The sequence below is a fragment of the Puma concolor genome, chromosome A2 (genome assembly GCF_028749965.1).
Source record: "Puma concolor isolate L17-30 chromosome A2, mPumCon1.1.hap2, whole genome shotgun sequence".
Classification (NCBI taxonomy): domain Eukaryota; kingdom Metazoa; phylum Chordata; class Mammalia; order Carnivora; family Felidae; genus Puma; species Puma concolor.
This window is the reverse complement of record NC_141668.1, coordinates 117,397,199-117,422,607: the sequence shown is the minus strand read 5'-3', so window position 1 is coordinate 117,422,607 and position 25,409 is coordinate 117,397,199. Positions and strand designations below refer to the sequence as shown.

General features: G+C 36.5%; 1 protein-coding gene across 5 annotated transcripts in view; it reads left to right on the top strand.

The window, feature by feature from the left end:
- PPARG (peroxisome proliferator activated receptor gamma) overlaps window positions 1–25,409 on the top strand; it is a 136,542-nt gene that overhangs the window by 44,669 nt on the left and 66,464 nt on the right. Inside the window, exon 1 of one of the 5 annotated variants that reach the window (XM_025922582.2) lies at window positions 16,921–17,489. The exons of the other annotated variants lie outside the window; for them this stretch is intronic. Coding sequence (XP_025778367.1) covers window positions 17,408–17,489 — 82 coding nt within the window. The 5' untranslated portion in view covers window positions 16,921–17,407. Of the gene's footprint in view, window positions 1–16,920; window positions 17,490–25,409 lie in introns of those variants that run through there. 5 annotated transcript variants of the gene reach the window in all.

The following is a 25,409-nucleotide window of genomic DNA, read 5'->3' as shown; positions in this document are numbered from 1 at the left end:
AAGCTGAGAATAATAGAATTTATTGTTAATTTTCGCTAAAGGTAGCTAAATTCATTCACTTGTAGTTTCAGATTGATATAAAGGGTTTGTTTTTAGGAATTTGATATGAAGATGCTTTTTAGTCTATATGAGAGTTCTGTATACTCTTCAAAGAATATATTAGGACTGGTACCATCAAAGCCTATATTGCCTTAGGTCGTCTGGATGGAACCATGGCAGACTTAGTAATAACCCCAAAATACAATAGTTTCAATAGCTAAGGCTTATGATTAAGATTTCCCAAGTGTTACAAATTTACTGAATTGCATTATTCTGGTCTCTGCTACTTTTGATGCTTTGGTTAATTTTATGCTTTGGTTAACCATCAAACAAAGTTTATTTTACTGCCTTCATTGAAGTATGCTTTTTTGATCATTTAAAAATATTAATAATAGAGTCATTGTCTTTTCTAGCTTTTCTAGAGTGTGATTCTTGTGTCTCTCACCTCTTGGAAGCCTAGAAATAAATATATTGACTATTATTGTTATTTATGTTGAAAGATATTAAAATTAGATTTGTAATCCAAATGGGCATTACTTACTTCACATCTGGTTGCTTGAAAAGTGGCCAGATGCAACAGTTCTTAATGCAAGACAGCCTAGGGCAAAACCTTTGCAATTCACACCCTCCTTTGCAAAACAACTGCCCTGTGTGAACCTTTCACATTAAGAAAAAAAGAAGAAAAGCAAACAAAGAAAATTTGCTTCACTGCATTTAATTATAAATTTCCAATAAAAGTGTTCATATGATCCCTACATTCACAAGCTAACAACCATTAGAAGTGGAAGACAATGTGCAAAAAAACAATGGCAGCCTTGACCTAGTTTCAGAGCCAGGCCCAAAGACATCATGAAACTTCTCCTCTCTTACATATCCTCACTTAGCTGATTTTTTTTTCTAACGTAAGCTCCATGCCCAGTGTGAGGCTTGAATCCATGACCCCCCCCCCCCCCCACCAAGAGTCACATGCTAAGCTGGCCAGGTGCCCCACTCTGCTGAATTTTAAAGTGATTGATTATATTCCCGGTTGCCTGTGACAGTCTCAGTTTTATCTGTTGTTTGAATGTTGTTTTTATTATTGCCCTCTTTCACTCTTGAAACTGTCCCAGGTTGGGGAATAAAGTATAGGGTCTTCTTGTTTCATCCCTCAGAGACACTGATTAGGAGGTGAGGGCTGGGAATGAGGAGAACTTACTAAAGGGGAAATAATATTAGGGTTAGGAGGGTACTGGGATCAAAAGGCTAGTGATCAGAATTCTCAGTAACTAAGTGATTTGTGAATGCATTCTGAGCATCACAAGATCCATCAGATTAATACTGGCTGCTCATGGGAGAGGCGGAGGACAAGAACCAGGTCAGGAGTTTGTGGTATCTTTTATGCAATACTAACGTTAAGCTTCCTGTCTGAGGTTTTCCATATTGTGAGTCTCTCACCTCTTGATACTCTTTGAGGACTGGTGATGCTGATATCTAGTAGAAGCACTTCACAGAATTAAAAAAAAAAAAACAAAGATGGAAGATAATAGTTCTTTAGAAAAATGGAAACACATTATTCTTGATAACCTTGCTCTTTGAAAAGCTTAGCTGAATATCTCTTCCATTTACCTTAATAATCTACTGAGAAACTTAATTTCATTAACCGTAAAATATTCTCTTTTAAAGAGTCCTCCAGACTTGAAGGCTGTTATGTTTGTTTATTTATTTATTTTTTGAGAGAGAGAGACAGTGAAAGGGACAGAGAGAGAAGGAGGCAGAAGATCCCAAGTGGGCTCTGTGCTGACAGCAGAGTCCAATGCGGGGCTTGAACTCACGAACCATGAGATCAGGACCTGAGCCAGAGTTGGACGCTTAACTGACTGAGCCACCCAGGTGCCCCAATGGCTGTTATTTTTTCATACTCAGTTGTTGTACAGTGTCTTTATTTTATTTAAAATAATTTTTTATTTTAAAATAATTTTAGAGAAAGAGAATGCAAGCAGGTGATGGGGTCGAGGGAGTAAGAAAGAATTTAAGTAGGATCCACGCTCAGCGTGGAAAGTGGGGCTCAGTCCCACGACTTTGAGATCATGACCTGAGCAGAAATCAAGAGTTGGATGCTCAACTGACTGAGCTACTCAGGTGCCCCTGTAACTTTTTAAATTTCAAGAGTGGTAGCCACCATTGAAAAATATGCAGAAAAATATAAAGCAAAGATTAATCGTTCATAATCCCATCACCCAGAAATAACTAAAATAGTATAGTTCCTTTCAACCTTCTTATACATATACATATATACACATATATGTGTGTGTATATATGTATATGTACATATATATGTATATGTGTGTGTGTGTGTGTGTGTGTGTGTGTGTATTTTAATGTGTATTCAGTGGAGTTCTTAAACTCCATAACCATAAGGAAAATGCTTTTAGTGTTCTGGCAACAATAGGAAAATAATAATATCTTACATTTGCATAGAGCTTTAAAACATGTAAAGTCTTTTTCAGATAGTAAAATATTTAATCCTCTTAATACCCCTGTAAGGCAGAGTAGATGTTAATTTCCATTTTACGTATGGGGAAATTGAAGCCCAGGAGTGCTCATTGACTTGCCCAAAGACATTGATAAGTAGTAGAACCTTGATTAGAACCCTGTGCTCCTTCACAGCCCAAGACTCTTTCTGTGTACAACTCAAGGAATTATTATACTAGAATTTTCAAGTACCAAAAACTGAATCTGGTCCAAAGAACTAATTGTGAGAAACTGGTTCTTTAGCTGAGAAAAGAATGTAAGGAAGAGGAGGAGTGTTGTATTTGAATAATGGTCTTTATGTTTGTATAGGGGCAGTATTCAAAGAAGAGTAACCATCTTTCTTAACATCTCTTCTGAAAGTAAAACAAGGGGGCTGAGTTTCCTGTGGACATTTAAGTTTGGGGTAGGATACTTTCCTGCAGGCCTTTGAAAAGACCTTTCAAAGGTATTACCTGTTTGGAATTAACAGTCAGTCAAGTCTTGAACACCTAATGCTGTACTAAAAAGAATAAATGAAGTAAAGGGCATATCGTCTTGTGTTTTCACAGCATACCTGGAGGAATAAAACAAACATATGAAACAACTTAGGTGTAAATTATGTAGTATTGATCCTATGTCAATGAATTATCAGGAGTTAGAAATAATAAATTGACACTCAAAGAGCATTTACTTTGTGCTAATCAAGGAAATATTAAATGTTACAGCATAAATAAGATTGAGAAGCCAAAAACAAGTTATGGCAGAGAGCAGAAATAAGAATATACACATTATTTCACACATTAATGTCTCCACCCCACATTTATTGAACATCTACCATGCCGTAGGTACATAAGAGTGACTAGATATATCCTTTTGAATAGAACTTAAGTTACATGTTAGGAAATAGTGAATAATAAGGTGGGTGAGTAGGTGGGTGTGTGGGCAGATTATAGCAATATTATTAACCTATGCAGAGGTTATGTGTATTCTAATTAGGGACAGAAGTTTATAATAGATGAGACCTAAACACTTATAATTCATTGAATGGAAGAGCTAAAGGAAAATGTTAGAAGTCATCTAATCTACCCTCCTTTCCTTATTTACACTTTAAAAATGGGGAATTAAGACCAGAGCCATTGTGGTTTTGTAAACAGAGTTAGTGACAGAACCAAAGGTTGAATCCTGCCTGGTCTTCCACTTTCCAATTATGCATACCATTCTGCCTCTTGGCTCTTGAATTTAGCTGAAACATCTTTTTCTTCTTCCCTGTGCCAGCTATGTGAATACCAGGACTTAGGTCCTCAATTGAAGATTTGGATTGTCATCATTATTCAATCATTGGTAGAAAAATATGACTTAGAAAATGAATCTCTTTCATGTCTCATCTCTGTGGATATCTTATTTATAAAATGACTAAAGGCTCAATGAGATTAACAATATACAACTTGGAAATAAATGTTTTATAGCCATCACAGTGAAGAGTCTGTATTTTAGACCTAGCTCTATACACTGAGTAGCTGTATAATTTTGTACAAGTCATACCACTTCTTTTTTCTTTATCTATAAAATGAGAGGGTTAGAAACACTTTTAAAGTCTGGTTCAGTTATTTATAGAGCTATATCTTACTTGAGTTAAAGCACAGACTTATTTAAGGAAAAAAATTCTTATGATTGTCAGCATTCACATAATTTTTATTATAATGTAACTTAAATATGTACAAAACTAGCTATGAACTTAAAAAAAAATTTTTAATGTTTATTTTTGAGAGAGAGAGAGAGAGAGAGAGAAGGAACATGAGTCAGGGAGGGGCAGACAGAGAGGGAGACAGGATCTGAAGCAGGCTCCACGCTCTGAGCTGTCAGCACAGAGCCCAGTGCAGGGCTCCAACTCATGAACCACAAGATCATGACCTGAGCTGAAGTCGGACACTTAACCAACTGAGCTACCCAGGTGCTCTTAGCTATAAACTTTTAATGCGTATAGCTCTTACATACAACCAAAACAAATCAAATAACAAGTTACAAAATTCTTAACATTCAAATTAATAATTCAAAATGGAAATGAGGTTCTACACCCTGTGCTATTCAATGCTATAGATATGATTAAATTCTCCCTCAACTTTTCTTATTGAACTGTTCTGTGGAACAGTCCTCTTGACAATATTACTGGATCTCATTAGGTTTTCACTTAACTCAAATGAATCATTTACGTATTAAAAGTCTACCTGTGTCCTTCTGTCATGAATCCTAAAGTAGTAGTACTGGGTGCCATATTTGAGTTTATGAAATCATAAATACAAACTGTGGCACTGAACCTGCCAGTAAGTATTCAGTTACAAAACCATCCAGATAATCCAGATATCCAGATAATCTAAAATATAAATCACTTCAGTTTTTATCATTAAAATGAAAGGAAAATTGAAAATATAGAATTAAGAACTTTTTATCAAAAATTAGAAACAATTTGGGGCGCCTGGGTGGCTCAGTCGGTTGAGCGGCCGACTTCGGCTCAGGTCATGATCTCACGGTCTGTGAGTTCAAGCCCCGCGTCGGGCTCTGTGCTGACAGCTCGGAGCCTGGAGCCTGTTTCGGATTCCGTGTCTCCCTCTCTCTGACCCTCCCCTGTTCATGCTCTGTCTCTCTCTGTCTCAAAAATAAATAAACATTAAAAAAAAATTTTTTTTTAAATTAGAAACAATTTAAGTGTCCACCAACTAAATGGATAGTCAAAATATGGTATGCTCATATACAGCCTCGCCTAGATTATTCATCGATAAAAAGGAATTTACTAGTGATACAAGCTACAACATGGATGAACCTTAAAACAGTGATGCTAAGTGAAGAAAGCCAGAGGGGCACCTGTCTGGCTCCGTTGGTAGAGCATGTGACTCTTGATCTCAGGATAGTGAGTTCAAGTCCCATGTTGGGAGTAGAGCCTACTTAATTAAAAAAAAAAAAAAAAAGGCAGACACAAGACCATATATTGCATGATTGCATTTGTATGAAATGTCCAGTAAAAGAAAATCTGTGAAGGCAGAAAAGTAGATTCGTGGTTGCCTGGGATTGGAGTTGGGAACTGGGATTGATTATAAATCAGCATGAGCGATCTTACTGGGTAATAAAAATGTTGTAAAACTGATTTATGATGATGGTTAAAAAACTTGGTAAATTGACTAAATTTCATTGAATTGTACACTTGAAATGAATTTTGTGGCATATAAAATATCCCCAATAAAGTTTTTTTTTTTTTGGTACTTCCAGGAAATACATATCCATAAGATATCCCTCCTCCCTGGTAAGGAGACCCAGTTGAAACAACACTGTTTTAGTGGAATCAGAGAGAGCATCCAGTAATTAGGAGATCATGGAGTCTAGTCTAGCTTTGATTTGGCATTAACTCTATTTTATCTGAGGCAAGGCATCAGGCAGGTCATTTTTGCCTTTGTTTCCCCATTTATAAATGAAGAGGGGGTTAGATTATATGCTCTCTAAGGACTTCCTGTAGATAGGACAACGTCATCTCTACATTTGTTATCCTCTCTCAATCTCCTACTTACCATCCCCGCCCCCCCAAAAATGCTCTTTTTCAAAGCCCCCTTAATCAGCTTGGCATATTGCTCATCTCATTAAATCTTGGTCACTGAAACTTCCTGACCTTAATGCATAGGTCTTTCAAGTACACAGTTCCCAGAATGTGTATCTGAAAGTTCCATACTAGACTGAATGCCGCATCATTCATTAATCTCCCAGAGGCTATGTTCTCATTTTCTGTAACTCTTATGGATGCTCTTCCATAGATAACAATACACTTCCCCTTCAGGCAGTACATGAAAGAAACAATGAACGATACAATGGAATCATCCTATAAAATTACACAGAATGAGAATCTGGCCCATTGTTTTCTCCTGCTGCCTAAGGAAGAAGTTGTCCTCTTTGGATCCCCATTAAGATTTTGGCTTGTCCACCTCCTTGGATTCCCAAGTAACAATTAAGCAATCTGGCCTTCTTCCCACTTCTCATTTCAATGTGTAGGATCCTTGTCAACTTGCCCAGAATGACTTTAGGCATTTTGAGCTGTTCATCTGTGTGCAATAGATAAATAAAAACATAATTAGAAGGAGGACTGACTTAAGACTCAGTTTTATTTTTATTTCTATTGGGGAGGGAAATGTGCTTATTTTCAAATTGGAAAAGTTATTTCTTGTCTGTCTTCATGTTTTAGTCTTCTGCTTTCCTTTGTGTTCAGTAAGATGTTCTGAATGTTTACAGTGAAAAGTTTAGGGACACCTGGGTGGCTCAGTGGGTTGAGCATCCCCAGCTCTTGATTTCGGCTAAGTTCATGATCCTAGGGTCGTGGGATTGAGCCCCTCATCAGGCTCCATGCTTAGCATGGAGCCTGCTTAAGATTCTGTCTCTCTCTCTCTGTCTCCCTCTTCCTCTGCCCCTCCCAACCCCCCCCCCCCACGCATATGCATGCTCTCCCTTTCCCTCAAAAAAAAAAAAGAAAAAGAAAAGTTTGTGAAAATGGGGTTTATGTTTGTAAATATAGAAACATAGCATCTTACTTCCTAGAGCTTAGTATGTCTGCAGAAAAGCAGCCTTGGAGTATAAAGAACAAACCAGGTAGTTGGAATGTGGTTTAATTAGTCCATAAACTTGTCAGGAATCTTAGACTCTTCTTCCTAAAGCTATGTTGACCCACAACATAAGTTTGGAAGAACCAGTTAAGTTTATATTCTGCGTATCCCCTATAATTGAGGAATAAACATTTGATAAAAACTGAAAATCCTGTTAGTGGAAATGGTTAAGTAAAACTGAAGTATTAGTTATTTTATTGGGGGTTGATAAATGGTTTTGTATATGTCATAAAAAGAAAAAACACCAGAGCATGGGTGTCCTCATTGTAACTGTTAGGACCAAGGATAACAGAGAAAATTGAAGTTGAAATAAAATTCTTTAAAAATAATTGAAAAAAGAGAAACTTAGGTATATAGGTTTTTTAGGATATGAACATTCAATGAACAGAAGAAACAGATATTCCTAACCAAGAAAGTTTGGTGTTGAAGATATCTACCTTTTCAATAATAGAGGACAGATTAGATATTTATCCTTCCTTTGTAGTAGGAACTATGTTTCAGGGTATCCACATAGCTGTACTTCCCAAAGGAAAGCTCTACCTCGTTGCAAAATGCCAGCTAACAAATGTAAGAGTGATAGAATTAGAAAAACTTAATTTCATAAATTCAAAGTATTGACTCAGGAGAAGATTATTAAATGTCCTAAGTGAATGATGGCTGAAACTGAAAAACCTTATATGCCAAAGTCACAGAATACAGGTCACTTTCTAGTTGCTAGGAGAAAAAGTAACCCTACAATGGAGAGATCTACCATTCTAAATTAGCATCATCAATGGTCAGTTGTACGCTGTGTCTCTGATGTGATCAAATAGGAAGTCTAGAACATCACATACGTTACATTCAAATAAAAAATGTTTAACTTTGAATTCATAAATCTTTAACACCCAGTGTATAAGTAACACAGTGTTAGATAAGTAAGCTAAATGATACCACAAGAAAGCAACCAGACAAATCCAGGAGGTGAAACATTCTACATGATAACTGGCCTGATCTCTTCAGTTAGTCAGTGACCTTAAAATTAAGGGAAGTTTTTAAAAAAGACTTAAGGGACATGTAACCAGATGCATTTCATCATCCTGGATTAGGTTCAGGTTTGGAACAAACCAGCTATAAACATTTTGGGTCAGCTGGGGAAGTTTGAATACAGAGTGAATATTATTTGAAATGAAAATTTACAAACTGGAAAGATGAAGATTGTTGACTTGAAACAGGTTACCACTAAGTACCATATCTCATTTTTATTAAAAAAAATACAAATACTGTATATATGTGCTTAGGTACACGTATATACTTTAGGATCAAACGTATGCTCTGAGAAAGAACCAATGAGATAAACACAGAATTCAACAATGATGATCACTGAGTAGTAGAATTAAAATGATTTAGTTTTTAAATTTTCAACAGTGAACATACTGGTTCTGTAATAAGAAAAGGTTATTGAACAACAACAACAAAGACAAGCGAACATGTACTTTATTTTTTAAAGAAGGTAAGTATGTTTCTTTTGAGGAAAAAAGGTTCAAAGACTAGAAAACACTTTCTTATCTTTCAAAAACATCTGGTAATAGTTTGTGGATTAAAGCTTTGCCTATTTGTCTTTGGTCAGTGTGGGATAAAGAATTAAAAAGATGTGAGCTTGAATTCAAACTGTCAACTACAAACATGTTTACTTCCAGCAAAGTCACCGTCCCTCTCTAAACCTCTCTTTTCTCATCTAAAAGAATAATTGTGAGAATTAAAGAGAATTTAAATAAATCCATGCCTGGAACAGAATAGGCTCTCAAAGTTAAAATATTATGAATTCTTATAAAAAATTTAAATCTTGCACATGACAGCTATCTGATTAATAAAGTAGCAAACACTAACATCACTATTGCTTTTAAATATGTTCCATCAGCATCAGTATGTTTCATGAAGAAATGGTATGTGGAATATGGAATCTTCAAAATCAAGTGTGAATTTTACAAGTTCACTTAGAAGTAGACCATTTTATACAGGGTTGATAAAAAATAAAGTATAACTTTATGACTCAGAGCCATTACCAGGTTCCGTATTGAAACCCTATTCAGTAATTGCCATTATTTTCTCGTTTTGCTTTGAATAACCTCCCAGTAGCCCCAAATGAAGTAAAAATACCACGGAGCTTTAATGTACTTTAAAGTAATTATAGAATACTATTACCTCAAAGTAGAAGTTTTTCGTATAGTAATTTTATTTTCATAAGAACAAGGAACTTCAGTAGAAAGGCCACTCACTGTTTCTACCATGAGAACTCCAGAATACTAGGATGAGCCTTGAAGAATCTACAAATGAGGCAAGAGGACATTTGTCAGAAAAATGCATTCTGGAATTGATTGCTCAAATATTACCAAATTTTATTTACCAAGTTGTTATTGAGTACTTACTTTGTAGAAAGCAAAGTCTCTAAACTCTGTGATGAACTATGGCATTCTCATTAGTGATTCATTCGCATTAAGTGAATCATATCATAGTGCAAATGCTTTCATGCTGATAGACTTCTAACATAATAGTTGGCATTAAGGATATAATGGATCGGAACAATTTATTTGAACATTTTATTGCGTCATTTTCATGACAGAGCACAGTTTGGAGCTTTGGACTGGGAATGAAGAAACCTGATTTTTAGTTCAAACTCTGCTCCTAATTATCTGGGTAATACCTTGAGCAAATCATTTCATTTTCCTGGAACTCATTTTCCTTATATGAAAAATTAAAAGAGTTTGAATGTATTAATCTCCCTGGCATTAAGTTTTGTGAGTCTGTGATCTCAATAATCCATATATTTCCTTTGGTACAGTTGCAAAACTTGTAAATTGTTTATTTTACATAAACTAAACTTGCATATAGCACTGTGGCTCTGAGCTTGCTTTAGAGTGTTTGTGGAATTCTAGTGTGGTTCAGTGATAAGATAGATCTGTTACCCAAGGAATCTCGGTATAACTGATCTTGCAAAATTAATTGTTGGGGCGCCTGGGTGACGCAGTCGGTTAAGCGTCCGACTTCAGCCAGGTCACGATCTCGCGGTCCGTGAGTTCGAGCCCCGCGTCGGGCTCTGGGCTGATGGCTCAGAGCCTGGAGCCTGTTTCCGATTCTGTGTCTCCCTCTCTCTCTGCCCCTCCCCCGTTCATGCTCTGTCTCTCTCTGTCCCAAAAATAAATAAACGTTGAAAAATTAATTGTTAAAATCTGAATAATGAAGAAGATGTGTTTAAGAAGTTTAACATTTCGTTGGGGTGCCTGGGTGGCTTAGTCAGTTGAGCGTCTGACTTCGGCTCAGGTCATGATCTCACAGTTTGTGAGCTTGAGCCCCGCGTTGGGCTCTGTGCTGACAGCTCAGAGCCTGGAGCCTGCTTCGGATTCTGTGTTTCCCTCTCTCTCTACCCCTCCCCTGCTCATGCTCTTTCTCTCTCTGTGTCAAAAATAAGTAAACATTAAAAATAAAAAAGAAGTTTAGGATTTCGTACGACATTAATATGGGTCAGATGATAATGTAGCCCATGGTATTTTGTTATGCTGGAAAGTACATGACTGGAGAAGTTCAGATATTACAGGCAAAAACAAGTTAACATAGTTCAGGTGGGATGCTTTTGGTTCAAAGGTACAGTAATTTGGAAAGTGTTTAGTTGATCCCTAGAAAGTAGTAAGACAGGTTAGGCTCTTTTTCAGGTATTACTGGCAAGTTAACTTTTGAAGGGGAAAAAGAAAAGGAGATTTTCAGTTGGTTTTTCTTTTACAGACTTTTAACTTCCTATTGGGCATATTTTTCCAGATAAAAGTGCCTTTTATACTGTCACCTAATTAGCAGTCAAGTACAAAAAGAAAATAGTTTAACTTAGGATCTGAACATGAATAAGAATACAATAAAAAGAATTTCCATTGCATTTAAACTAATTACAGGCATGCTATTAAGTATTCAAAATTAGAACCCAAGAGGACCTCAAGGATTATTTTACTTTGCAGAAAGGCCTTCTTCTCATTCTAGAGATGAAAAATATGAACCCAAAGAGTTAACAAGTCTGTATCTGAACCCATATAAGAACCTAAAACTGAGGCTTTCTGCCTCGTGTCAGTGTGCTTTTCCATATACTACACTACTTCAGGGTCAAGAAGACCTTTTTAAACGCAGATATTCATCTACTGGAGCAATTGGCTACACGTTAACACCATTTCACTGAGTAATCAAAATGGTGTATTAATTTAAAATACTAATCCTGTAGATAAATATACAATCCTGTTACTTTTTGAAAATCTGAGCGGTTATAATTTTTTATTAAGGAAGAATGGACTTTGCCTTTAATAAAATAGCACAGATGTTTCTTTTGTCTCTTTCCATGGGAATAGCGGGTTTACTGTGATGGTTGCAGTGGAATTTACATCTTAGGATACAGGATTATTTGGTCTTCAGTTAGGTATGTGTCCCATTGGAACATCAGTTCTTCCATGTTGTGTCCCCTGTGATGACTGTGAAGAAACCCTGAATTGATGCAACCACGGCTAGAAGATAAAGTTCAGAGCCAACTTTAATTGCTGTAGAAAAAAGGCAGCAGTTCTGGGTAGAGGGAGCGGTGAGCTTAGGTCGTCATTCTGCTTGTTAGCAATTATCTGGTGTCCTTTGGAGTACCAGCACGAAATGCCCTATTGGAACGAGAAGAAAACTGTTGTTGTCAGTTCGTTAGGTCTCTAAACTCTTCTTCAATGATCCATGTGAGACAGATGTGCCAGCAGCTGTTCTGTCATGATTCTCATTGTCCTCAAAAACAATGCACATATGCTTTTTGCCAACTGGGGATGCTGTGGTAAGCTCTAGAGATACAAGGCAGTGTTAAATACTGTTCTCCCAAGGAGCTCCAGCATAAGTATTCACAGCACTTAAAGCATTAAATGAAGCAACAAATGGGGTTCCTAGCAAAAGAAAAAAAATACTATGTACACTATCTTATACCAATACTAACATAGCTTATTTTACATAAAAGAAGAAAGTAATTAAAGCAGTTTTAAAATTTTAATTTTAATCTAGAGAATAAAATCCAAATTTAGCCTATGGCCAAAAAAAAAAAAAAAAAAAAAAAAACAAGCAAGGTTTTAATTAGCTTTCAAGAGGAACACAACACAAAAAAATTTAATATTCTATTTTATGGGGATATTTGATATAAATTATTCTAAACACTGAATAATATTTTAAAAGCTGTATACAGATATAGTACTTAATACTATGATTTTATTAACTGTGGATTTTTAGACATTCTCTTTGTTACTGAATCATGCACAGCTGTTATGAGTCCAGTTGCCCTCTCCTAAATGTACTAAAATCTGAGAGTTTTTTTTGACTGAGTAATATTCAGATTCTTTTGGCTAAAGGTAGGAATCATAAATAATCATGAAGACCAAATATTGAAGAATAGCATTCTCAAATGCCAAACTACGTTTTTTTCAAGTGTCATAAACTAGGATAGAATTAAATAAGCTTTGCAGTTTCCTTGTTATATGGCCATTCCTAATTATCTTCACTCTCTCTCTTGTTGTGCATGTCTGCTGTGCCCACAATCACATCCATACCCCTGTGTTTCCAAAGTCCAAGAGGAGATGACCTTCTCAGCCTCGCCATCTCACAAAGTCCTACATCCCTCAATAGAAGAAGCTGAGTTAGCTTTTGTGTGAGTCCTCACTCTGCAGAATTACCAAGGCCTAGCCTTCAAAGGAGATTCTCCATGGAATGGAAAGTCATAGACTTCTGAAGTGTAGAAGTACACTTCAGATGCAAAGCACTGATACTGAATTGGTATGCAGAATACCTAGACATGGCCTATAGCTCCAAGATCTTACATGACAGTCCCATTTATTGGCATGCTTTTTAGGTACCTTATTATAATATCCTTTATATTTTGATATTGTAAAGAGTAGTAGGATACTTGGGAATCATAAAGTCTTGAAGACAGAAATATTTACATGCAGGGGCATGTGAGTGGCTCAGCTGGTTAAGTGTCCAAGTCTTGATTTTGGTTCAGGTCATGATCTCACAGTTTGTGGGTTTGAGCCCTGCATCATGCTCCACACTGACAGCAAGGAGGCTGCTTGGGATTCTCTCTCTACCCCTCCCCTACTCTCCCTCTCAAAACAAAGAAAGAAACTTAAAAAAATAAATAAATATTCCATGCATGTCAAAGCTCCCATAAGTTTTCTGGTGATCATATACTGTCCAGTCATAGGTAAGACTGTAAACAAATATATTATTTCTGGTATCAATGCTAATTGACCTTCAAAGTTAAGTGAGCTAAAAGATCACTCTTTTAGGCATTTTGGGATAATTTTGATAAATACAGTTAAGTGTGAAGGATATGAGGATAAGAACTTTGGATTATTAATGAATTTATCTCTTATACCTAGAATATCTGGCACTCAGGAGGTGTTTGAATATTTGAGGCATGCATGGATAAATCACTGTAAAATAATATATAATGAGTCTTTTTATCTCAGAGCAAAGCAGCTGCCTAGTTAGATACAATTGAGATTGGCTCAGTTTATTTTTGTCCATTTTAATATCCATGTGAGCAAGTTATTTCTCAAATGACCCAGTGCTACAGTGTGATACAAAATATTAAAATGTTACTAACATTAAAAATATGATTTAAAAATCCACATCATACAAGTATTGTGTTAGTAACTTGGGATGTTTTCTTTATTGCTTGATATGCTGTCAAGAGTTTAAACAACATTTGATAGAAATTGTGATTTTTGCTTACCGGCTTTTTTTTTTTGAAATCTGCAAGATAAGAACACATCCATCTTATTCATCAAGCCAACACCTAACTCAAGGCCTGCCAATATATTCTGATTTTTTGCCAATAAATATTTGTTGAACAAATAAATGAGTGAAATACAGTGAATAAGACAGGTTGTTGCTCCCAAATAATACAGTCCAAGGGGAGAAGGGAGAACAGGATGTGGTGTGTGCTATAAGAGTAGATGCCATTAGAGTCAGGTGTTATCGAATAATTAGCTGTTAAAAATAATTTTATGTTTGAATAGCTAAAGCACAGTATAAGAACTTGTTAGAGGGTTGGAAAGTGTAGCTACAGCAGTAGCTAGACAAGATGAATGTTGTCTGAGGGGGAAAAAAAGAATAGAAGTAATAGTAGGTGAAGAATCCAGAAATTAGACTCTTTGATGATAGTTGGAAAGAATGGATCTGTGTATTGTCCAAATAATAAAAGAGACTACTATAGAACTGGAGTACCAGGTTAATGCTATTGGCCTTGGAAATAAAACTGAGATTCCCAGATAGAATTGTGTGGCATGAATAAGCTACATCATTGTTGAAGAAATACAGGAATAAGATAGAAAAAGGCAGTGAGAAACTGCCCACACCCACTCCATATCCATGGATATGGGTACTGAAAAATGAATAACACAGTTATTCACTGATATTCCTTGAAAGAGTTAGCATATTTTCCCTTTAAGTCACCCTATACTCTCTCCCTGCAGTGACTGATTTGTTAAAAGAGATGATTTAGATGCTTGTAAGAGTAGAAGTTGGTGAAGGCCAGTAGAAGGCTGGCCTTGGGAATTAGATACCTAAAAACCTAGATTCCAGTTCCGGCTCCGTCACTACCTAGCTGTTTAACCTGGAGAATTTACTTATTTGGGGGCCTTGTCTTTCTCGTCTTACTAACAGAGTGTTAGACTTTTATAGAGAGTTTCATTCTAAAATGGTGTTCTTCTGCCAGTTTTATCATTCTTATAATCTGGCATCTTTTTTAAAATATTTATGTATGTATTTTTGAGAGAGAGAGAGAGAACGAATAAGCAGGACAGGAGCAGAGAGAGAGAGGAGGAGGCACAGAATCCAAAGCAGGCTCCAGGCTCTGAGCTGTCAGGATGGAGCTCTCTGCGGGGCTTGAACTCATGAACCGTGAGATCATGATCTGAACTGACTGAGCCACGCAGGCACCCCTAATCTGGCATAATCTTAAGAACATTTTAATAAACTTGATCATTTTTTAAAAGTCAGAGGCACTTTGGAACCTGAGAGCAAGAATGGGGTGAGGATAGGGAATGGAGTGAGAAACTGCCACTTAATAGGAAGAAAGCCTAAAACTTGCCTTCAGACTCAAACACATCTTGGGAAATTGAGGAAGGGTGTCCATAAGCAGAATGGGACTTAAATTTTTGTTCTGTTTAATTATCAAGAAGGAAATTATCCTTGACTTGTGTAATTTATTTTGATATATCATAAATTCAACCAAAAACTTTGGACTAATTGTACCTTTAAAGATTATGTCATTGTATATATAATACGGGGTAATTCCCCAACCTTGAGAAAGAAGAAGAATCTCCTTTATTGATAATTCAAATTGAATATAGACAAAACTAGTTCTACATACCTATAATTACCTTAGTCATTTGGACTGCCAAGAAGAAGCTTGCTTTAACTTGAACTACCTTAGTAAAAGGTTTTTGGTTTTTAAAGGTTTTTAACCACTATAACTGCCCAACTCTCCACTTCGTTCTGTGCTGTCGAGACCCAGCCCGAATTCCCCCTCCCCCAAGTTATTGTTCTGTGATTAACAGGGAAACTTGCTAGTCCCCTTGCAATGTAAATTAACCAGATATATATTTATTCTACCTGGAGAATATTGGGATAAGTCTAAGAGAATTATTGCTATCTGATATATTGCCGTATGTGGGGGCATCTGTATTAAATCCACAAGCCACTGCAATTCTATCAGGCCACTTAAGTGACAAGTGGAGACCTGCTTCCATACTGAAGTCTGGCACAGCTAGTGTTTCTCTGAGCCAAAAAGGGCAAAGGACTTGAGCAAGAAGCCAGCGTTTTCCTGATTACAAAACTGACCACAGTTCCTCGCCAACCTGTCAGTGTGATTCTATTTTTTTCTGGTAACGCATTCTTCTTCCCAGAGAGGACTCCACTTTTTTTTTTTTCATTATGACATGGCATTTATCACTTAAACATCAGCTTGTGCTCAGACATCAACTGGTGCAGCATGACTGCCTTTGCTAGTGATGGATAAATTTAATAATCAAGTTTTTAAAAAGCAAACCCTGATATATAAAATCTCAACTGTATGTCTCAACTATTTAATTTTATAGAATTTGGATAGTAGTATCATTTTGGGTTTTATAAAGTGGTGGAATACCTTTAAAATAACATTTTAATAGCATGCTGATGCCAAATTTTAAAATGTAAGTACATGTTTGGGGCACCTGGGTGGCTCAGTCAGCTAAGCATCCGACTTCGGCTCAGGTCATGATCTCGCGGTTTGTGAGTTCGGGCCTCACATTGGGCTCTGTGCTGACAGGTGGGAGCCTGGAGCCTGCTTCGGATTCTGTGTCTCCCTCTCTCTCTGTCCCTCCTCCTCTCACACTCTGTCTCTCTCTCTCAAAAATAAATAAACCTCAAAAAAATGTTTAATAAAAGAATAAAATGTAAGTACATGTTTGAATTAAATAGTTTTTCAGGGCACCTGGGAGGCTGAGTCGTTTGAGCATCCGACTCTTGATTTCTGCTCAGGTCATTATCCCAGGGTTGTGAGATCAAGCCCCTTGTTGGGCTCCACACTGAGTGTGGAGCCTGCTTGGGATTCTCTCTCTCTCCCTCTGCCCCTCTCCCCTGCTCATGTACTCTCTCTCTCTTTCTCTCCCTCTCTCTCTAAAATAAAAGTAGTAATAATAATAATGAATTAAGTAGTTTTCTTCAGATAATATGGCTAGAGATTCAACCAGGAATGGGCAACTAGAAAAAAGTTTGTCCAGGTAACTTAATCTGGTCTTTCATAAGCCAGAGATGCGAAGTTTTCCATTTAAGAAGCAATTGAAAACTGAACAGTCTCTTTGCTCTGATAGCTCTAAATACTGTACAGCTCACGCCCCTCACAAGACACCGAACATGTGGGTCACTGGCGAGACAGTGTGGCAATGTTTTCCTTGTAATGTACCAAGTCTTGCCAAAGCAGTGAACAACATTATGACACAACATTTGTCACAGCTGGCTCTCTAGCAGGAGAGTGCCAGCCAATTCAGGCCTGGTCCTCTGTGGGTTTATTCCCACCTCTCCCAAATGTTTGGAAACCGATGTCTTAACTCATTGGTTGTGTTCACAAGTTCTACTACTGCAAGTCTTTTTCTTTTTTAACGGATTGGTCTTTTGCAAGAAATAGACAAAATATCAGTGTGAATTACAGCAAATCCCTGTTCCATGCTGTTATGGGTGAAACTCTGGGAGATTCTCTTATTGACCCAGAAAGCGATTCCTTTGCTGATACACTGTCTGCAAGCACTTCACAAGGTAAAGTCAGTTCCAGATATGGCTGTTGGGATACTTTGGGCATATATGGAATGGTAAAATTTCTCTTGTAGTTTTTTTTCCAAGCTGTATTCTAATACGAGATATGGATAGTTCAGTGTTTCAATGCTTAGTTTGCCGTGTTAGTGTTCACTTTTAAGCATCAGAACTTTTAAAAAGAAACCTAAACTAATCCATATTGTATTTCTGTGAATGGCTCCCATTTCCTGAATTGTAAGCATTAAAGGTATATTTATATTTTTAAAAATCCTATTCATTTTTATCTCCTCAGTTTATGTGTGTCTCCCAAATATACTTAACGTCTTATTAGAATACCTGAGGGGGTCCCTTTTTCCCTTATATAGTCTTGTATGTTACATATCTCTCCTAGCTGTTTTTATCCCTCCTACAGCATTTTTATTCCTCTTAAAGTGCTCTCAGCATGTTTTTGTTCTACTTTGAAATTTTAGAAATCTGTATATTTTATCTCTCCCAAAGAATTGTAAGCTTCTGGAGTGTAGGACCAACCTATATTCTTCTTTATATTTCTTAGGATACCTAACATGGTACCCAGTGCTTTGTCAAATAGATTGTGGGACCTCTGTCTATTCCAATTCCAAGTGTTTCATTTTACCCATAAAGAGAACAAAGTCCCTAAATGCCTATTGCATGCTAAATAATTGATTAATTACTACTTTCACTCAGATATAGAAGATTTAAGCCGATACCTCATTTTTCAAAATTCCTTTCTTGGCCATTGCAAAATGTCACGTCTTCATTTCTACAGCTCCTTCTACTGGAGTTCCTTAGCACAGCTTCTTATGTTTTGTACCGCTTCATATTTATTTCTGTATTTCTATTTGTTTTTTTCTCATAGATGGCACATAAAAATAGATTGTGTTAGTGTGATTCATGTTTTATAATATAAATTACAATTACATTTAAGTCGCATTACAGTTAAGTCGCTTAATTGTTGAAATGAATGGCTTCACATCTTAACATTTTAATTTTTCTGGAAGCCTGAAGTTTGAATATATTAATCATAGTTTTTTTTTTTAATCAAGTTGTTTAAAAATTAAGAAAAAATATTTCTGGAAATACGGTTTCATTATTTTATGGTGATTTGATTCAACACATATATATCTGTCCTCTGAGCCTCTTAAATAGGAGATTGGTTTCATTATATTATATAAAAATCTGTTTATTCTGTTTTTCTGAAAGCCACAAAAATTGTTGCTTTCTGCAGTTATTGGTTTAACCTGTATCAGGGCAGAATGTCCTAGCTATACTGTGAAATAGTTCTTGAGTAAAAATTTGATAATTTTGTCTCTTTGAAAAGAGTATGTACACCAAGAATGCAGTGCAACAAGTAGTTTTGGTTAACTGAGGGCATGTACTATTCATGGTAAGGGATAGTGATGTGATTTAAGTTTTCATTCTGTACTAATCTCTTTATGTTTACACCTTGACTTTGCCCTGGGTTTAATTTTTTTGAGTCTCAGATCCCCTCCAAAAGAATAACTCAGTTATTCTTAACACTTAACATGGTACAGAATAGAATTATTAGCAATTAAGAAATTATATATTGTGCCAATAATTTAATTTTTGTTTATACGGTCTTAGATTACTTCTTATTAATGGGTTGTTTGTTAAAATATGAATTCCTAAAGACCAAAGACCTGTGGTTGTTAACTTCTATTATATTTTGTAGATGACCACTATTTATACCACCCATGCCAAAACAAACAAACAAACAAACTTGAAATTGGACATATCATCATCATTAGCTGCGGAGGCCATCAGAGATGAAACACTGTAGAGTTTAGGTATTTGGCTTGAATACAGTAACTAATTTAGGTGCTCCTTCTTCCTCACCATAGGCAAAGTGGGACTCTGGGGGTTGTTGCAAGTAGCTGTGTGCTGCTACTTTGAAGAAAAAATGGCTTGTTGAGTGTGAATGATCCAGATGTACAAGCTATATTGGTCCTATTCATGAAATTCAAAAATGTATGCAGCCACTATGCCCAAAAAGGACTCATGCATTTTTTTCCTGGGCTCCATTATCTCTGTGATTCCCCCTTTATCTTATTCCCCTGTTTTCATCATGAGCTTAAGTAACCCCAAGTAACCCCATGCTGGCCCTAAAACCATTTCCACTAGTAAAAATTGGCAAGATCGAAGGGAAGCTTCCACAAACTCAAGCTGAATGTGCCTCCTGCTTTTAGTGCCAGACTTAGTCCTGTGTGAATTCTATAATTTTAAAGTGTTGCACCAGAGCATTGAAAGATGATGACACACTTGTCCTTTGGAGCTGATTGAGCAATGGAAATATGCCTTGGAGACATGATAAATGCTGCAATAGATGATCCTTTGAAACGAGCGCCTCTCCTGAGATAGGAGTGAGTGATTGATTGCCCGCCATTTTTATTGAGGGATACTTAAACTGTGTCTGTGTGACTCCAGGCAACTGTGTATTTAGAAGCATTTAGATAGCTGACCAAAGTTTTTCACCTTCCTAGAGGTTTAAAGGGACCCCTGTAGTGTCAGGGAATGTAACTACCAGGCTTGTCTTGGCCACATACGTTCCATGTGGATTTGAGTAAGTCACTTATCCTCTCTTCCCTGTTTCTACACATAACAACAGTAAATACAGGGTTTTTGCAAGGATTAAATGACACAATATTTGCGAAAGCACATCTGATGTCCTACATAGAGTTTATTGTTTTGGTGTTGGAGTATTAATCACTTGTGGATAGAATAGAAGGTTTCTAGTATCCTACATTTGAAACATTTTAAGGAATATGGGGGGAAACTGCAGAATTCTTTGTGCACCAAAATAAGTGGCAGTTTTTGAGTGAGATAAGACTTAGGCATGATTTCCCATGAGTGTCTCGATAAAGAAATGATCAAACTTAGAGAAAGCATCTTTCTGTCTGACTTTTTTTTTTTAATGGGGGAACTACCTCCCACTTTCATTAACATTTGTTTAGGAAAAGATTGAATTTCCAAAAGTTGAAATCATTCTTTGGCCCTAAATGAAAGCAGTGATTACACATTTTCTTTCAGAGACATTGAAAAACTGTCTTCGATTATAATGTTCTTTATAATGAAGATTTAGGTAATTGACACAGTTCTGAATTTCATAATCTCACATGTAATAATATTTCAGGGTCTTTTTCTAAAATTTCGCTCTCGTCCATATTAATTTTTTTCTTTAGTATGGCTCTATTTTATCATGTATTTCTTTGAATTAACTGTTCAAATCTCTTTTCTGATTACCAGGACTTAGAAGATTTAGTAGATTTCTAAACTCAGAGAATCTCCTCACTGTGTTTCAAAAACTGTCATTTCTCATGTACTTCCCCCTAAATTATGAATTGTAGGACACACCCAAAACAAGGGTAATTTGTATTAGATGTATTTTTAAAATTTTTTATTTCTTTTCCCCTGGCATCCCTAAGGAATACAACTTGTCTTTAAAGCTGTCTGACAGCAGTTATCCATCTAAACTGTTTGTCGCAGTGTAAAACATAGGTCATCGAATGGAAAACAATTCATAAAAAGCTCCGATAGAGGTTGTCATAGATTATCATCTTTGTCAACATTCTCACTTATAACTTGAATAAAGTAACCCTGAGGAAATACTAAAATCATCATAGCCTTTTGTGAAGTGCATACTCTTTGTATCAGAGAAAATCCAAGCAGAGTAAATTTCTTCATTGTATCAGATCAGTGGAACTGACACGGGTTCTGTTATTTTAACTTCTTTTGTACACCCTTAAATTAGGCCTAAGAAAGTTGTCCAGTAAATGTCCTATGTCCTTCTACTAGTGTTGAATATTTGCAAAAGTATATGTGATAGTGAATGAATCAGACTCATTCTGAATGGAACTAAGTTTCCATAAACATCTACTGGATTACCCCTTCTCATAGATGCAGTTTTGCACCTGTAACTAGTTTAGAGACACAGGAATTACATATGCATCTGATAGCAACTGCTGTCCAACTCCAGTAACCTCAGAATTAAGATCATGTGGCTATTTGAGTACACAGTTTTTTAGACCCATGTAATTTTTATCAGGGTAAGAGATTTGCCAACACAAGATTGAGATTCCCACAAGCGGAGAATGGTTTACATTATAAAGTAAATTTAAAACAGTCAACTGCCAATTACCTACATGTATCATTATCCCTTATTCCCTCATGCCAGAATTCCTGTACAGCCTTTTAGCTGACTTTCTAAATGAGAAACTTCAGCTATCCAATCTAATCTGCCAGATAAGTGGTCCTCAGAGCCTATCAGACTTCTAATACGTATTGAGCGCCTACTACATACAAGTAGTGCACCATCGTGAACAATGTGATTTCTAAACACCTCTGCCTGGCTCTCAAAGCCTTTTATACTCTGTTTCCACTTTGTATGTTTTATTTCCCTCCACACCCCAGAGATTGGTTTGCCTTGCTGTACTTGGGCTAATCACATTGTCCTAAGAATAAGCCAGACTCACTCTTGCCTCCAAGCCTACCACATCCTGGAATGCCTTTCCTAATACTTCCATCATTTCAAATCCTCCCTATCTTTCAAGGTCAGGTTCAAGTAACCTTTATGCCATGAAGCCTTTTCTTAATTCGTTATTGTTTTGTTGTTGTTGTCGTTTAATTTTTTTTTAAGTTTATTTATTTTTGAGAGAGAGAGAGACAGAGTGCAAGCAGGGGAGGGGCAGAAAGAGAGGGAGACACAGAATCCAAAGCAGGCTCCAGGCTCCAGGCTCCGAGCTGTCAGCACAGAGTCCTATGCGGGGCTTGAACCCACAAACCATGAGATCATGACCTGAGCCGAAGTCGGATGCTTTCCCGACTGAGCCACCCAGACACCTTTTAATACATTTCTGTTAATTGTTCTCTCTCTCCTCTAAACTGAAAATATGTTCAGAATATATCTCCTCTCCCTCCTCCACTGCTAACACCCTAACCCAAGCCATTGTCTCTTGCCTGGATTGCTATCCCACTCTTTGACAGGTTGTCCTGCCTCTGCCCTCACCTCCCAACTGCTTAGCCTCAACCCATCATGCAGAGGGATCACCTTAAAATATAAGTCAGATCTGTCAGTCAGCTCACAACCCAGCAGCAGTTCCTCACATCATTTACGATGAAATCCGAGTCTGCCTCCACCCCAACCCCACCCTGGTCAACATATCTGTCCTTTCCTCACTCAGCTCCAGCCACACTGGCCTCCTCACTGTTCCTCCCACATTCCAGACATGCCCCTGCTTTAGTGCTTTTGCTCTAGTTCTTGCTCCTTCCTTGAACCCTCATTCTCTGACATCTTCTCTTGTCAGCTCCTTCTAATCTTGGCTCAGATATCACTTCTGGTAAGGACTGCCTCTACCCCCACTGTTGAATTCTCTGTCCTCCCCACCATCCTTCCCCTTCCCCTTGCTCGGTATTCTTATTTCTAAAGCACTCATCATCTTCTAACATACCATATAATTTACTCATTTATTGTATTTATTGTTTATTGCCCAGGTTCTCACACTAACATATTAACATATTAACTAACATATTAACTAACATATGAAGGCAGGAGTCTTTGTCTTGTTGACTCACTCGCTGATATATCCCAAATGGCTAAGACATGTTCGGTAGATGGCCGGGCTCATTAATACTTGTTAAAATAAAAAAACAAAACCCTTTATGTTGATCGGTATCACACTATTTAGCCTTTAATTGAAGACTGCCTGATACTATTTTCTGCTTTATACATTCCCCTAGTCCAAATTATATAGTCATTGAAGATAAGACTCATGTTTTATTATCTTCTTTATTCCGCAAGTATCTAACATATAATGGGTATCTAATAAACTCATTGTTGACTTATTAGTACCAAGTTGATCTGCTGCTGTAGCTTACCAGCTCCTGCACTCAGACACTGGAATATGTTCAGGAAGTAAAAACAAAAGTTTAGTGTACATGCCAACATATTATTCTAAAATCCATGCTAATATAAACAAACCAACAACATTATATATGTTAACAACCAGGTACAAATACATTTTGAATTCCCTATTATGCAGTGATTTGCATCATGTGGCTCTGTTGGTTTGAATTATCATTAGTTGAATATCATGTGAATATTTGAATATCATAGGTTTGTGAATTATCCAAATGCCTGACTTCTTTTGCAGTCCTGCCTACCTTTTGATACATCCAGTATTCATTTGGCTTTCAGGAGACCTATTTGCTAGCAGTGCTAAAAAAAGCAACATATTTGATTAACCAATATCCAGTATGTAAAGCAGTTAGCATAGTGCCTGATATGTAATAGGTGTCCAAAAAATTTAGTTTTGTCTTCTCACCCCTAAAATGGAAGTTACAACTTGGGGATAATACAGATTTTCATTATCCATGTTATCAAAAATTTTGTTACCATGATTAATTAAGTCAGACTTACTGTTTACTCGCTTACAATCTTTTCCTTGGCAGTTTTCCCCCCCAGAATATTTAGGTATTATCTGATAGATACATATTATTAATCACAGTTCCAGAAGAAAGAAGCCCTGGTTCAATTTCTTGTTTGGCAAAGAGCCAATGGCAAAATTGTTTCTACAAAGAGCAACAGTTGAAATACGCTTCTGTCTTTCTCAGGTTCCAGACATGTAAACATCATGGCTCACCTTACTTCTTCTCAATTAAGTCACTTCTTTTGGAAAAAGTGAAACATTCATTATTCTTATTTTTGACTTTACATTAGCAGTTGAATATTTTTTTGGCAATTGAAGATTTTTAACATGAGATTGTTGGATATTACTTTACTGTTGTCTCATGCTTTACCTAAAACCCTGATTTTAGTTTTTAAAATTTTAAACCTGTTATATAGACTGTCTGGGAAAGTTAGCTTAATTGACTAAAATATGATCCTAATAAGAACCAAACTTGTCAGTTTGATGTGAGTATGGCCAGATTTACATAGAAATCTCTGCCATTTACAAAGAAGTCTCTTTGCCATTGATATAACCACATTTCTAGCCATTTATAAGATACAAACAATTGGCCTAGGAGAAATTGATCCAGTTTGCAAGCATATGTCCTAATGAAAATTTAATCATGTTTGATATCATATACATTTAGTTACTTTGCTTAAGGAAACCCAGGTAATCTAAGGGACATACTGTATGATAGAAGCAAGTGTCTTTTCCTTGGAATATATTTATCAATAATAATGCAAATCTTAATTCTCCCCCTGGGTCATCATAATTCAAAACACATCTCTACCATGAAGTTATCCCAGATTAGTTCAGAACATGTTAGTCTCTTTCTACTCTACATTTCTAAGGCACTTATTGTCTCTATCACTGGTTTGGTCTCTATACTGCCTTCTCTTATAAACATCTTTCACCTTGGTAAGCTTCTCAAGGTCAAGAACTACATTATAATGTATTTCTTCTAAGTCCTGAAAAATACCTTGCATATGGTATTAGGTAATTGGTTATCTTGATTTGAGATAGTTTGCGTTTTATATTACTGACTGAGCATGTACTGAGATTAAGATATTGAGAAAGGAAAATACCAAAGAAAAGTAAAACAAGGAGAGGCTTTGGGAAGAGAAATACTGTACTAAAATGTAATGATAACTCTTCTAAGAAAAAAAGTTTATGGAATAAATTGTTGATACAAAGAAGAGTTAGATAATTACCATAAAACTGGTAGCTTGGATTTAAGCCACTGACTTTATTTAATTTAAATAGAATGTCTCAAAAGACAACTAATCCAAAAGTGTTAACTTCCCAAATATAGGACACCTGATGTAGGCATTAATATTTGTGAAAAGATTCCCTGCGTTTAAAAAAAATACAGGGTTCTTGTAAAGTAGAATAGGCCTTGCATATAAGCCAGGCATATCTAAAGCAAAAACAGGGGCACTGG